The 15594-nt window shown below is 52.7% G+C and overlaps 4 protein-coding genes across 4 annotated transcripts; 1 reads left to right on the plus strand and 3 right to left on the minus strand.

Moving 5' to 3' along the window:
* Positions 1–1179: 1179 nt before the first annotated feature.
* B0I36DRAFT_378644 (uncharacterized protein) lies at positions 1180–2447 on the minus strand (the record flags this gene model as incomplete). Its single annotated transcript, XM_046160714.1, has 2 exons — positions 1180–1210; positions 1369–2447. 2 exons carry the CDS (start codon positions 2445–2447, stop codon positions 1180–1182), a joined length of 1110 nt encoding a protein of 369 aa, XP_046003937.1.
* A 140-nt stretch (positions 2448–2587) lies between these two features.
* Positions 2588–5469, minus strand: B0I36DRAFT_356763 (uncharacterized protein; the record flags this gene model as incomplete). Its single annotated transcript, XM_046157675.1, has 2 exons — positions 2588–4179; positions 4821–5469. The coding sequence occupies 2 exons, from the start codon at positions 5467–5469 to the stop codon at positions 2588–2590; spliced, it is 2241 nt and encodes a 746-aa protein (XP_046003938.1).
* Positions 5470–6284: 815 nt separating this feature from the next.
* On the plus strand, positions 6285–7686 carry B0I36DRAFT_300648 (uncharacterized protein; the record flags this gene model as incomplete). The annotated part of the gene is made up of 3 exons (XM_046152030.1): positions 6285–6371; positions 6456–6806; positions 6881–7686. The coding sequence occupies 3 exons, from the start codon at positions 6285–6287 to the stop codon at positions 7481–7483; spliced, it is 1041 nt and encodes a 346-aa protein (XP_046003939.1). The 3' UTR covers positions 7484–7686.
* Positions 7687–9463: 1777 nt separating this feature from the next.
* Positions 9464–14411, minus strand: B0I36DRAFT_279620 (ABC-2 type transporter-domain-containing protein). The gene is made up of 5 exons (XM_046151456.1): positions 14233–14411; positions 13558–14094; positions 13091–13486; positions 10340–13017; positions 9464–10282 (listed from the first exon to the last, which is right to left on the minus strand). The coding sequence occupies exons 1-5, from the start codon at positions 14315–14317 to the stop codon at positions 9497–9499; spliced, it is 4482 nt and encodes a 1493-aa protein (XP_046003940.1). The 5' UTR covers positions 14318–14411; the 3' UTR covers positions 9464–9496.
* Between the last annotated feature and the right edge of the window lie 1183 nt (positions 14412–15594).

Here is a 15594-nt window from a genome sequence, read left to right on the forward strand (position 1 = left end):
GTCAGAGTGTTACCTTGGAGAATGCAGCGATCTATGTTAGGGACGTTAAGCTGATCATAAATCCTGGCTGACGTCACTGTCTCTTAATAACCGTGTCGAGAACAGGTGCAAAACTGGGAGAGGTAGGTAAGTGATATTTAGGACAGCTTTAAGAATGCTCTGATCCTTCTCGGGGTAGATCATTGCTATGCAAGTTCTTTCCGAATCAGGACAGGCTGAGCAGCAGACTATGAGCCGATGATGGTTTTGATCGGGCTGCTTGAAGACCTCTTTCCTTTTTTTGCCCCTAGACAAGACGGGCTGGGCTGGGGGTTAAGGTTAGACCCCTGCTTGGGGCTGTCGTGGGTTAGCTGACTTTTGGCTGGCCGGAATGAACTCAACCTGGGGGTACCGGAATGAACTCAATGGCCCGTGCGCCCCACCCCCTTGCCCACCAGGAATGCGCGAAAGTGAGGGCTTCCCGGCGGAGAATGATGGTCAGGGCTTCCCTAGGATACTACTATAAAGTGACGACCGGCTACGGAGCGGTCGTTACTTTCTAGTGCTGAGGATGTTACTAGAAAGCAACGACTACTCCATAGCCGGTCGTCGCTTTCTAATGCTGCCATGGATACTTATAGGGAGGAAGATTGATATATAATGTATTCTGTGGATCTACATTGTCTACACTACTCTAGTCCCGGGATATCTTCCCCCTCGAGGTCGCTCATGACCACCCAGTATTTCGCACGCTGCCTCACTCCGAAGCTCTGCAGCTTAACGCTGGTACATATATGCTCGGGCGTTAGATTTAACTGCGATGCATTGAAGTGCGTCGCTCTCCAGTGCGAACGTAAGACGCTGTAGCTTAGTGTAAGAAAGCGGCAACCCGTACAGCAGAACCCTTTTAAAATAGGTAAATAGCTCACTGGCAGAAAGCCATCTTCCGGGACGGGGATACTGTATGGGTCGGCAAGTGTTGGTTGGGAACAATTCCTGATGCTTTGTTGTAGTGTTGTACCCTTGGTCCGGTGCTGGCGACGGAAATGTGAAGCAGCACCCTTGCCTGGCAGGATTCCCAGCCGACAGATAAGACAGACTGCGATGTTATAGTTCGGATCGATGTAAAGTAGATCCTCCACCCTTTGCAATTGCTCACTAATCCTCTCCCGTACTGTAGCTTCGGTCTCAACGTTCTCTTCATTTGTTTCCAACTCGTAGTCCAGCACGCCTAAGGAAACTGCCGTATCCGTGTGGGAAGTGCTAAACTCTCTTGGCTGAGGACTATCCCGCTGTTCGTCCATGAGCGGGTGGAGCGTCGTGTACGATGAACGAGCGGCAGGAGGCATTCGTCGACTTGGCTGACGTAAGAACTCATGCCAGCGAAACGACGCCCACTCATAGATACGTAATAGGGCTGGCTGGAGTTGCGTGGGGAAAGCCCCATCGAGTCCGTATGTATTCGCGCGCTGCATAGGGCGATGGCTGCTCTGCCAGGCAAAGACGGCATTGATGCTCGCGTCTGGACTTATGTCATCGTACCGGTTAAATGGCGTGGCGATTTCCGCGACCTGCTTCTCCGTTATTCCAATAACAAGTTGTCGGTACAGCTGAGGGGTCACACAAGTATCCCAGCATATGGATGTCGCCTTCCTGAAGATAGCTGAAAGTTTCGACGCGTCCCAAGGCCTTAGACCATCAATATCTGAGGTAAAGAGTAGAGGCGACGAGACTATGCGCTCCGCTGATGATCTCTGCATGAAGGCCGGCTCTTGTCTCAGTCTTGTAACGAAGGGACGGATGTACGCCAAATATCGGAACACAACTCGGCCGACTCGGAGAGGAAGGAAGCGCGCAACGTTGAATTCCCGATTGGTTGAACGTTTAGCTTTGTGATGCCGTGTAAGCGTCATTACCGAGCCGTTGTAGATGTATAAACCGCGTTCACCAAGTGCGCTGTTCTGGTATGTGAGACTAAAAAGCTCTGGTGATCGCCCAGTCTGGCCGCCTATCGTGTGGATGCAGCCTGCAAGGGATTCCAACAGCCTCTCTGCCTTCCTTTGGTATCGTAAGACTGCGCTTGCTTTCCATATGCCGCTCGTCTCGTCGAACAGCCCAGAAGCAGGAACACAAGCCTGCTTGAACAGCTGAACGTAGGCATGGGTCAGCTTATTATAGAGATGGCTGACGAAACTGAACCCATCTATAGTGTTAACTAGGTCGTCCTTGACCTTCGCGAGATCAACGTCCACCTGTAAACCAAGCATAAGCTCCTCGCAGAGCTCCTCTGCAAGCTTAATGAAGTATGCTGACAGCTGTCGGAAGGCGCCCATAGAGATAGTGAAGGAGTCTCCGTACGACACAGTCTGTAAATCGTCACTCCAGTAAAGGAAATAGGATGGGGTGTCTGTTCTAGCTATCACTCTCCCGTAGTCACGGAGGCTCAACATCTCGGGTAGGGGGGTCATTGACTTAGTTAGCATAAACCTATGTCGTACGGAATCAAGCCGCTCAAATTGCCGGTATCGCGGACGCTGAGGAATTCCGATGTGATCGTATGATTCGAGAGGGAGGGCATACTCCAGGAAGAGAAGCCGCTGCACATAGATTAAGGCTGAGAGGGTCGGAGTATACAGCCTTGCCGTTCGAAACCCTTGGCTATCGGATTTAATGCCGAGAATACTACTGAAGAGACGAGATGTGTTGAGTTGGGATGGCCGTCGATGAAGTCCTCGGTGCAGAAAGTGATCGCTAGCTTGAAGAGTAATTCGAGAAGTCGGCCTAGTGGTGGTTCGAAGAAGCTGGCCTGATGCTTAGGGATACTAGTGTTTTGGACACTATCCCCTGTTTCGCTCTGTCCGTCGCTGAAATCCGAGTCGCTCAAGTCCTCGTCAAAATAGTCGCTCTCATCTTCGTCCTCGTCAATATCTTGACTACTCCTCGTACTCGCCCGTTCGAAATCAATCTTGGCGGCTTGCTGATAGGTAGTAAATGACCGTTTTCTCGATTGTGGTTTAGCCGAGGAGAGGTTTGACGTGTTATGTTTCTGTTCTGTTTTATATTCTGGATGCTGGCTGGTTTTTGTTGCAGACCGCTCCATCGTAGGGGTTAACCGTGGCTGACAAGCCGGTTTCCCGGCTAGAATCCATCGAAGAAGCTGTTCCCCACTCCAGGCTTCGTGGAACCAGATAGCTCGAAGTAGCTGCTGCTGTTCTGAGTCAAATCGGACGGAGAGAAGGTCGTGACGCTGAAAGTCTGGTAAGCGATAAACACGGAAGACGAAGGCTATGAAACGCTGGAAGACCTGCAGATATCTGCGTCGGCTAGACTTTGCTGATACTAGAGTGAATGGCTTTGGATATATCTTATCCGGGTGAAGGCTCCGGAACCAGCAGAGAACCGAGCGGGACGTTCCGCGGGCTGTCTCCTCACAGCGAGAGAGTATCCAGTCGGCCATAGTAATGAGCCCAGATATCTTCACCTCATCTCCTCGTGTGCTGATGTATGGAGCGGTCGCAGGATGGAGCCCCTTTCCAAGGTGCAGGAGCCTAGTAGGCGGGTTCGAAGGTGTAGCTGTGAGGGCTACTAGTACTGCACAGTTGGCGCCCTCGAAGATCTGAGGCCATCCCGTCCGGTCAAGCCATGGCTTGCTCTGAGAGATAGCAGTCCGTTTATCATGCGGGTCTTTCCTTGCTATGTCGAAGTCCGAGACAATAGGCCTTCTAGGCGCCTTGGGAGAATGCCGTTCGGGTTCACGGCCGGGCACTGGCCGGACTGTACTCCCATCTGCACCAGTAACGGTCCAATATCGTCGATCAGGCCCGCCCGCCCAAGACTGTAGGTAAACGTCGTCGTAGAGCAGGCCGATTCGCGGCCGGGTCGCGGTTTCCCCGTCGAGGTGGTTGTGAGAGAGGTGCCTTGTAAGCTCGTGGAAGCTAGTCGTGAAGAAGACGCACTTGCGGCAGCTGAAGCCATCATAGATCTGGAGATCCGGATGTGGCTTGGAACCACAGGGAGGTAGAACCGCATCTGTAGGCCTGCGCAAGCCTTGAGGGTAGTTGTCGCGTATATGCTCTGTAAGTCCTAATCGGTCGGCTAGCGGAACGCTGTGCTTGTTCCAGAGATGTGCAGTAACCTGGGCTCCATGTGGTGAGATGGCGTGTCGGCACTCGGGTCTACGGCAGATCAGAACCTGGTACTCTAGATCGGCGTAAAGTTGTAGGTAGGTAAAGACCTGGTCGGGACTATTATCGCATTCCGGCCTCGTCGCTGATCGAATTGGCGATTGGTTCCGCATCGTCGTACTGTAGGTCGTCTTCTAGTGCCGGCATTGTGGACTGTCGGTGGGTCGTATCTGGGGAAGAAAGACAGTAAATTTGGGGTTAAAAGTGGACTCAAATCCGCTGGGGAAAGGGGCTGGAATGAGGTGGATCTACTACGTGCACAGACCTTTCGTAGGATATGACATGTCCTACGTGGGAATGAGAAGGACGTTGAGGTGTGCACGGTCGACACTGCATATGTGGGGCATATTAGACCCTGGAAGTTGACTCAATTACGGGGTGGAATAAGACAGTAGGAAGACAGTTCTTGCGCTCGCACATTTCGATCAATGCGGGGATGTCCTTTGCAGCCGAAAGACGTGCTCAGCACTCTCGTTCCAAAAGCCTTGTGGCCTATCATAACTTTTTCTGGGAAGCGTTTCGTTGCGAGTCCTTCTGGTCCTTTCCATCGTATTGGGACGGAGGGAAAGTACTCCCGGTGTACCATTATCAGAGAAATGCTCCGCAAAATGTGGAGAAGTACATAGGCACTCGACGCCTGATGGTTCTCATGCCTACGATAGTTGGATTCCGAAAACCGGAAGGCACCGGGCAGAGATGCATCAAATTGCTGAAGCCGTCGATTGAGCTTGTAGAAAGCCGTCCGCGAATCCCAGGGTGGGTGTTTTTCTGTCAGGCGGCCACCATCCGAACTATACCGGGAGATGTCCCCACAAATGTCGACCAGATGGATAAACCTGCTCAGTATACTGTCGTCATTGGTTTGGCGGGGCTCTTCTTGCTCGCAACTACGCGAGGGCAGCATTCCCGTGTTAAGCTCGATCTCTAGGTCAAACTTATCCTCGGAGCAGGGCAGTTGAATGCAGAGGTCCTCACGTTGAATCATGGTGACCCTGCCTTTCCCACACGCAAGCATGCGGTCCAGCATAAAGCAGCCAAACATAGTGCGCCGCATAATTTCACGTTCGAGAATCAAGTGCGGTTCCCGGGAAGGATCTTGGCCGGCACGTGCGTTTGCTGACCCGGTCGGCTCATCCACGAGGCTCAGCTTCAAGAACTGAGCCAGTCTGATGGCACCACCGATGGACATCCAGGCTCCAAGGGCCCCTGGTTGTGGTCCTGTCTGCCCCCATTCATAAAGCCCAAGCATGAGCATAGCCTGTACCCGCTCAATAGCAGCGGTCTCCGGGGTTGAGCCGAGGGTCATAGTCAGGATTTTCGCGTAGTAATCGGAAGCGATAGAAGGTTCGACTTGTGTTGCATGGGCCGTGACCGCACATTTCCTGGCTGACTATCTGTGACATTTGCCACATATTTGACCAGGTCTGCATGGAATCGCGCTGTCAAGCGAGAACTCCGAGAAGTACCAAGTTGAATTCCGGAGTAACTTCGGTTACGCCGGGTAACCTAGATGAACTTTATACAATAGGCGTACACATGTTTGAAGTAGTTGATAAATTCAGCGTTAAAGTCGGGTCTATGTCACATCTGACTGAACTCTCGTCATCTCTGCAACTGAGATGAAGTACGTCTACTACGCTTCCAGTCCTTCTCCGAACGTGAACACACTTATTGGGGCCCGGGAATCGTGATGGCCCCAATCTGGGCAAGCATCCCAAAGATATCCGGAAGCCCGCGCTCCTCAACAATCTTGCCGTCAGCAAATCTGTAGATGTTGAAGGCCTGCGAGGTGATCTGCTTGCCCGACGTCGGGGTACCTAGGAAATCCCCCTGATGTGTGCCCGTGATGCTGAAACGCGCGACAACCGAACTCATCCCCGCATGCGGAGAAGTGTGCGGAGTACTGGGGCTGTTTTCTCCACATCTGGGGCAGTCGGCCTCGAGAGTTCGGGCCGGCGGTTCGCGCCCTCGGCCGAACGCCCCCTTGCTTGGTCTTCCGCGCCGTGCATCTCTTAATCTCTTAATAGCAGCTCTTGCTGTCTGGTTCCCCTAGTGGTGGTGGTGCATCAAGGAGTGCGAGCCGAACTTGCCAAGCCCCTGCGCATCCACTACTCGTCAAAAATGGTGCCACATCCTGTTCCAGTCCCTCCGGGTTGCCCCTTCACCTTGGCGCACATACCCTTTGGCATTTTCAGCACAGTGGACAATGTTCGTCTGCCTACCCCTTTAAAACCTGACTGGTCCTTATCAAGGACAATGCATGGCCTCTGAAACAAGTACTGACTCTGACAGGCCGAGAGACGGGTTGGCGCAGCCATAGGAGACCATGTGGTGGATATTTCTGTTCTCGAGCAGTCATCCTTCCTGGACGATATAGGCCTGCACCACCTTATAACGGACTTGCGCAACAGCCCCATCGGCCGCCACGACGACCTTGGTGGGATTGCCGCGTTGCCAGCACAGGCAAGGTCCCAATTGCGACATGGTCTACAGTCCTGGCTCGGCAATAGTGCATCACCACTATTCGCCGATGCCTCCCTGAACGAGCGTGCATTTGTGTCTCGAGCGGCTGCCACGATGCATCGTCCCTTCAACATTTCAAATTTTACCGATTTCATGTGCGCCGATGTGCATGTCGACAATGTGGGTGGAGATCAACAACCCCTGACTATACCAATAGTATAGACTTTGGCGCGTAATGCTGACTCAGGACGCAGTGCAGCAGGCTTGCCGGAGCAGCGACACCACCGAGTCACTATGCCATGCCCTTGGGTTACAACGGCAGAGCCTCGTCAGTCGTGATAGACGGCGAGCCGGTCCACCGCCCACACGGGATGGTGCGAGATCCGCAAACCTCCTCGATATCGTTCCAGCAGAGCCAGAGGGTGGACTTTGAGTCCGAGATTGGCCTCTTCGTCTCGCAGCCGCTCCCCCGTGGCAGAACCATCAGCGCCGACGAGGCCAGCGACTATATATTTGGCATCGTCTTGCTCAACGACTGGTCTGCCAGAGACGTCCAGTTCGCCGAGATGACACCCCTCGGTCCCTTCAACGGCAAGGCATTTGCCACAAGCATCTCGCCGTGGGTGACTACCCTCGACACCCTCCAAGGGTCTAAGTGTGCGTCTCCTGCAGTCGACCTTCGCAAGGGAGGGTCGACAGGCGCGGCGCACTTGAGGCACAGCGACGAAAAGTCCACGTGGGATCTGGAGTTTGAGGTATCGGTCTCCAGTAAGTGCAAATCGGTCTCGGGGAAAACCCACAAGGCAAGGGCATGCCAGGCATTGATCCATGCTGTGGCCTTAGTGGAGAAGATTTAGGCGTGCTAGCAAGATGCAAACCTCTACACGGAGATACCTGCTCAGGTCGATACGATTTCGCCATGCTGGAAATGGACCCGAACTGTGACAGCTCATGAGCAGGACGACGTACGCTGTTGAAGTCTGCCTCCGAATCACGCTCCACAATCTTGTCAGCAATTTTGCAGAGCTTTATGTACTCAAAGTCCATAGGTTCATACGGTATGGGTAAGAATACTTGTATATCATATAGCTAAACAAATGCTTGAGACCATGACCTTGCGTATCTCAGTTCGAGAGGGTTTCCGACTAGATCATGAGTTTATTTCTTTTTGCCACATCGCCGAGCTAGCACTGACTGAGGAGCGAGCGTTTCAGACCACATAACCCATTACCCTTCGAGCGACCACTTGTGGATCCAATACCCAATGCTCTTTCAACTAGTTAATAAATAAAGTGGCATTCAGCCCCCAACTAATGGTTCTGTTCGTGAGTAAAGTGGGCCGGCAGCTGACTTTATCCGAGCCTCCAAATATGAGGCCCTTATAAGCTCCAACCAATCTTGCTTGAAGTCGGTCAGCAGCAAGCCTAAGGACGGGATAACTACAATAGCCAGGACAAACCTAGGTCAATCTCTGCTAGTATTTTGTTTGATGACGGTGGTCTACAACCGCAACTATATTCCGCTCTTTCCTTTGTGGAATTAGCGACGTAGCAGGGACCGCAATAATTATGAAATCCGTGGCCAGGGTCACTACAACACGTTAGTACTCAAGCAATATATTCAGTATTACACCTACTCATCGTATGGCCTTAATGATCCATTAAAGTTAGCAATACAAAGAGAGAGATCCAGCATCGACCAGTGTTTAACTTTGTTATCATCAGGGCAAAGCGCGACAATTTTGTAGTACTCTGTCGATATTGTTCCCCAAGAATCACAAGCTCGTTGGAAATCCCTGGGCCGCCAATCGCTTGGCGGGTCGGGTATTGCGACCTCAAGGCGAGGCAGCACAGAATAGCCAGAACGTTTGATACGAGTGTAGCTAATACTAGATGCTTCAGAAGTGTAATCATTGCTTAGGTTTCGTACTGTAGATTAACAACGTTGAGAGACGTATGAATCTCAGGGTGGCGGGAATTTGCACTTAAGGTGTACACAGGGCACATATTTGGGCCATGTAAGAACCTAGAATTGTGCCCTGTTGCATGAAGCCAATGATAAGTGGCAAACCTGACATGGTCGAGCTATGGTCCAGTTCTTAGGCCACATTCAGGCGCACGCTGTGGCTCTTGTCGTGGCGGCACCGCGCGCACAGTGGTGTTCGGATTATTCAGTAACGCTCTCAGACATGATCAATGTGAACAAACAAAGAAATTTTGACCGTTGGTCCTTGAGAACGAAGTGGCCAGCGCCTCGGCAGACACCTCTGACCTTCCCGGTCTGTCCACCGATCGACGGTCGCCTTTCCCGATGTGCCTGCGTTTCGACATCATTCTCCAGCTTCCGCGAATCGTCACTTGGACACATCGTCCTCGTGGCGGGTTTTGTGGTGGTTGAGGTCGCGGGCCGAGTCTGATGCCAAACGAGCCGCAGTGGCCCACGTCATACGCGTTGGGCAGGCTCCCGTGCTGGAAGGCGTAGTGCTGCTATAGTGACGCGACGGTGCTAAGGCCGACACCGGGGCCCACGACAAAGCGTGATTGCGACTGCGCTGGTAGACCAAGGAGGCACTAGCAACGATCGGAGCGAGGGCGGCAGGCCCAGGGCGGGCAGCTGCGCCGGGGTGATACACATGCGATAGGGTGAATGTTCAACTGCTTCGAAATCGCAAGTATGGGAATTTTCAGCAAACTCCAACGATGTGCCAGGCTGCCATATGTACACCGTTATCCGGTTTCTCGAATCGTCTTCATTTGTACCATACTCGCTACGATTGATCCTCGTGCGAGTACGTGCTTTTTCTCCATTTCCTCATAATGAGCTATGGGACTTCTCCAAGCCTCTTTGGATCTCCCAGAGCACAATTTAACTCATAATGTTCCATCCCGGCGCCTCGCGAGCCCGTGAGCCTTCGCTACCCACTTTCCCCACTGCTGAACCCTAAATAGGTAGTAGAAGCCAAATGTGCAAGCAATGTTGAACGAAATGTAGGCGAAACCAATCAGCCAGTCCGCCCACACCTGTGCGTAGTACATGTTGGATCTCGCCAGAACCTGGTTAGCAGACGAGAGTGGACAGTACGTGCAGTTGCTAGTGGCCTCCGGGTTGAGCAGCCTCCCTGGAGCGCCGCCGGCGAGATAGGCTTCCAAGTACATCCCGCATGTCAGGCCAGCCGGGGGCTGGAAGACCGCCAGCTCCGAGATGGAGCACTCGACCGGGTTGTCCCATAGCCCGGCAACGGCGACCCCGCGGACAAAGTAGGTTATCGGTGATACATAGTACATAAAGATCCAGAAGTCGGGCAGAGCTGCGGGCGGCTGGAAGACACCGGCAAAGAGGACCATCATTGAGAAGAGGATAGTGGCGATACGGCCTGCAGTCACCGTGTCGGGAAGCGACGCGATCAGCATGTGGGCAAAGGTCCCGGCAAAGATGAAGAAGTAAACGAAAAAAAGGAGCGTGAGGCCCTGCTCCTCCGCGCTGCGAATACCGAATACTGTGTAGTTGACAATGGCAAAACTCGTGATTCCGATGACAATGTGGAGCGGTATCTCGATCAGGATGTTGACAAGGATAAAGACGGCCCAGGAGTATACCCGCGAGTACCGCTCCCTGCCCTCATACAGGTTCCTCTGGATCAGGAACTGTGGCATGATCTGTATGTCTGTCAGTTCTGGTTCTTCCTGCCTCCGCGGCCTTTCTCTCATGCTGACCTGCTGTGCCAAACTGCTCAAGATGGGAGAGAACAGAATAATGGCGAAGATGGCATTCTGAACGCCCAGGATGGAAGATCCGGGTTGAAAGAACGAGAACCCTATAAGTAGGGACCCTAGTGTGCTCAGCGCAACCTTACTCCTAATGTAGGCTGGGCATCGCCAGTAGTGGCGGGTAAGCCGTAGGCAAAGCTGCGACATCTGCGTCCATAGAGATACCGCGGATGGATGGCGGCCGTGTTGTGAGTCGGCCTGGATACGCTCCGGCTGCCTGTTTTGTACTACATTTATCCGTCTAGCAAGCTGGTCTGAAACTTCCATGGCATGTGGCGACTCCTTCCAGACGTGCGGCCAGCGTTTCGCCTCGGTGTGGTTTTGGCTCCCGCTGCTCCCGATAACTTCCAGCACATACTCAGCCGGGTTCTCCGCCGTGCGGCATATTCGAGCCTTGTGGCTCTGGAAATATTGCACCAGCGTTCGTGCGTCCTCCCCAATCTCTCCAAAGTAGACCGCCCTGCCGCCTCGTGTGAGCAGTAGGAGCCGATCGAAATCACGGAACAGCATGGCGCTCGGCTGGTGGATCGTGCAGATGACGGCTAGGCCGTTGTTGGCGAGGCGCCGGAGCAATGCCATTATGGACAGTGCCGACTGGCTGTCGAGGCCCGACGTCGGTTCGTCGAGTAGCAGGAGTCTTGGGTTGGCAACGAGCTCAACGCCAATGCTCAGAAACTTCCGCTGTACGCCACTGAGACCATTTCCGGGACGACCTACGATGTTGTCACTGAACGCTTCCATGCCCAGGAGTCGGATGACGTCTTCCACTGTGTAGTTCTGTTGACCGCTCTGTGCAGATGTCGACTCGCGCTGGCGGAGGCAGGCTGAGAACTGTAACGCCTCGCGCACAGTAGAGGTCTCAAGATGAATGTCCTGCTGTTGTACGTAGCCGAATGTCCCGCTTGCCGACGCCGAGATAGGCTTCCCATCGAGGAAAAGCTCGCCAGACGATACACCGCCTCGCAGCCTCTGCGCCAGAGCGTCCAGTAGCGTTGTCTTGCCAGCCCCCGAGACGCCCATGAGCGCCGTTATGGTGCCGATATCAGCCCACCCGGAAACGTTGTTGAGTAGTTGTCGAGGTTCGCCCTTGATGGTAACGCTATAGCTTATACCCTTCCAGGCGAGTTTTGGTCGAGGTTCCGTGAGTAGGAAGGCGTTGGCGGGTCGTGATGGATGGAATGATACATCTGCTTGTGAGCCGACCAGGGTAAGAGCCTCCGGGTCCTGCCTGGATTTACCTTTGCCTACCCTATCGGATGATGCGTCCGAAACAAGGTCGCTATGAGATTTGAGACTCTTGGCCGGGGTGGCAGCCCCTAATTTGAGGTCCATGGCAAGGAGATGTAGCGCAAGGAAAAACACTAAGAACCCGAGTAGGATTCCGAGGTTACGCCAAAGGTGGGAGTATGCGTAGCCATAACTCGCCTCGAACCAAGCGTCGCCCAAGATATAAGTCTCTCCTGCGACTGCTCCAGGAATCGGACAAATGAAGGTCTGGCCTGTTTGACCTGGATAAGAGGGTATAAAACTGTCGCATGGGTAGTATACTCCGTGCGCCTGGTTCACTAAGAGCGCCTCGAAGGCGTATGCTAGTGGGTTGATGTAGGAGAACCATTTGAACCAAGGATGCATGTACTGGCTCGGGAGAACGAACCCAGTGTAGATGACTAAAGCAAGGATGAGAAAGCCAGAGATAGCCATTGCTTGGGCTAGCGTTGACGTGACCGTAGCGACGGTCTTAAAGACAAGGGACATGACTAACGTGGACACGAAGACGAAGAGGAAGAAGGTGAAAAACTGAGCCGGTGTGGCGGCTAGGCCAGACAGGAAATAGAGGAATAGGTTGAAACATGTTGCCACAACAAGCTTGACAGGAATATCTATCAAGATTCTGGCTAGGGCGTCGGCCGACGGTCGGTACAGAGAAAACGACACGTGTTTTTGGATAATCGGCCGATGTTGGTAGAGATTGTGCATGTCTGTTACAGCCATCAAGGCGTTCAGCAGAACCGCGAAGAACAGGACAGAGCCGTATGCGAAGAAAGCACTTGTCGAGGCAGGGGTGCCGTAGAAAATGGATCCAACAATCAGAGCGATAACGATCTGACCGACCAGAGCCGTCAGCGTCGAGGCCTTCGAGTTCCACAGCTGCTGGTATGATCGCCTCATGCAAAGCCACGTCTGCATCGGGAAGGATATCGTCTCAGGCGCTCGGGAACGCATGTACTTCATCTTCTGGAGTTTGCGAGATTCTTGAAACTCCGCGAGTGACTGGTCCGCCCGATTCCGGAACTCTCCGAGTAGCGCTTCAATCTCTGCCATCAGCTCGACAAAGTACGGGGACTCTCTCCAGTACTTTTCAAAATCTTCTGCAGTTCTCGGAATTCGCTCCTCGAAGCCATCCCTAGTCGCTCTATGAGCGGGGCTGGTTACCCCAACAATGAAATCTGCCGTTGTTTGCCTGGCATGGCGGCGCCAGCCCATTTTTTCAAAGTATTCAGCGGCGGCAGCGCCACGGCCAAAGAAGATCTCCCGTCCCTCATAAAGCACAAGAACCTTGTCAAAAAGGTCATATATGGCCTGAGAAGCTTGGGAGAGGGCCACTGCGTTTGACGATTGTGTCACTGGGCAAGCGTCAGAAGACTCAGAACTGATGACGGTTGTTCCTCTCGTTCGACAAAATGCAGCCATGCTTACGCTGTGAAAGCACCGCTAGGCTTCTCACGTACTTCAAAGAAGTATCAGCGTCTAGCCCGCGAGTCGGATTATCCCAAGACGAGACGGCAGCTCCAAAGAGGGCGATTTCCGCAATCGACACCCTTTTCCTCTCGCCCCCTGATACTCCACGGACGTAATCGTTACCAACGATAGTGTTATACGTGTGTTTGATCCCGAATACAGTCATGACGACATCGACCAGGTGCTTGATTCGGTCGCTTCTGGAAACCCCCGGCAGACGGAGACGTGGTGTGCGTGCAGCGGCCGCGAATTCCAATGTCTGTCCCACAGTCAGGTAGGGGAAATGCTCGTCTAACTCCTGGTTGTAAACTAGCTCTCCCCTGAATTGGTTGATCATTATATCAACAGGGATACCTTGAGCTCCGTTCATTAATTATGAATCTTCGAGTGGCCAAAAAGGCCTGAAGATGGGGTCTCTTGCTCACCACTGTATATGAGAGTTGAGCCACCTCCTAGCTGCAAGCCATCCAATTTTCCAACGATGGCTTTGAGAAACGTTGAACAGCCACTGCCAGGCCGGCCCAGGACAAGCAGCAACTCTCCCTTTTCTAAGACACCGATGAATCCCTGGATGATGGGCAAGGACTTAGTTTCCTTGCGTCGATGGAATTGCTGAAGCATCTTCGACATTGCACCCCTTGCTGTCCTTCGCTGTCTATTGAGCTGGCCATAGCCATGGACGCTGAGGTCCTTGAACAAAACCCCGGATCGAGGTGGGGCAGGAATACCCATTTCTGTTCTCAGATTAATAATGTTGCGGGTCCATCGCTCAAAGTCGAAATTCGGGTCTGACGGGTCGAAGGAAGAACCAGACATCGCCCTCGTTAAAACTGGCGGATTGGGCGTCGTTTGATCGCCATCCTCGTTGGAGACCACATGTTCCTCGGTCCTCGCGAACGCCACACTCTTTGGCGCATCTTTAAGGGGGCTACTCATGGTTGACAATTGTATGTGTTGCTGAAAAACAGACTACGCGTATCTCATCAGTGGATTTCAGGATTCAAGTTGCTGTGTTTCATTATTAAGGGTCGAATAAGCCTAATTAGCAGTTTTCACTTCGTCCTTGTGTCACGAATCAGGTCCCCAGTGGTACTTCAAGCTTGCGCAACGTGACAGGAATTCGATCTCTGGCTTTTTCGGCTTTTCCAAAAGGTACCAGCCCTGCAAAGGGGTTGAAGGGTTCATACAGCACAGGATGGTTCCGAAACACAAGGCTTGATACCGCTCAGAGGTCGTCCTGGATGTAAAAGTACTAAGGATACCCGCCGAGGGAAAGGCATATGGAGTGAACCAATCATGGAAACAGGATTCGGCGACTCCAGTCGTGGCGAGACGCCACCGATGTGCAAAGTAGTTTTGTTAGTGTCGCCTGCGTGACGCTAGGCTCATACAGCAGGCTTGGTAGATGCTGTATGAGACCCGAGGCGATCAATCATATCACGCTAATTTGACCGAGCGTATTTAACGTTGCACAATCACGATTTTGCCCTCCCCTTCGTATTGCGTGCATGTGATATCTAGGCCATGTCCATCGCCAAGACACTTGCTGCCGTCCTGCAAAAATATTGGCTAAAAAAGGCATGAGGTTGCACAACCAACCAATAAGTCATAAACTATATTCTAGCTCTCCTCAAATTCAAATTCATTCTCTCGGCCTAGATAACGCAAGTATGGAGGAGGTGGAGCAAACGTCGAGCATCGAATGACCGCCTCAGCCACATCAGCCACATCGAATGATGTTCAGTTGACCCCGCCATTCTCAACTGACAGCCGATGCTCCCTCCGGCCTGAAGTAGCTTCGGATCCACCGCTTCCTACATAAGTAGTCCCACTGAATCGGACATTGCATTCCTGCAAAGCTGATTGGATATATCCACCCTGGCCTGACAAAGAAGCAGATGCGAGTAGAACCCCACTGCGACCACTTGCCAGTTTCGGCAAGAAGCAAACTTACGCAGACCAGCCATACGCGCAATGCAATCTGCTTATAAGCTCTTAGGGTGCATGGTCATAGATAACTGGTAAATCACTGTAGACCCTCTCAGTCTTGGCATACCAGTGCTCGACAAAGTTTCTCGGCCTAAGCTAGGTACAATCTTGTCCTTGTCCATACGCCAGTGGCAACTCTCGGAGTTCAGCAGTGTATCGCCTTCCCAAGTTTGAAGCTGATGATGCCACGTTGTAGCAACTAGCTCGAAAAACTTCCTTGCAGGGTCACCTAAAGTTTCCACTCGTAATTAACGATGCCGCCCTTGACAGCTCCCTGAACCATTGATATCGCAATGTATTGCAATGGATGTGTCTTCTTATCCACGGCAAACACCGCGTCTTATGGTGGTGGCTACTTTGACACCCTTTTCGCCAATCCAGGACCCGGATCGTGGCGCATCCGGAACACTGCGGCAGCAGCAGTCTCGATGGCCTTCTCCGTCGCGTGGTCCGTCTTTGGATGCCTGTGGCTG

The sequence above is a fragment of the Microdochium trichocladiopsis genome (assembly GCF_020744255.1).
Source record: "Microdochium trichocladiopsis strain MPI-CAGE-CH-0230 chromosome Unknown B0I36scaffold_19, whole genome shotgun sequence".
NCBI classification, from domain to species: Eukaryota; Fungi; Ascomycota; class Sordariomycetes; order Xylariales; family Microdochiaceae; genus Microdochium; species Microdochium trichocladiopsis.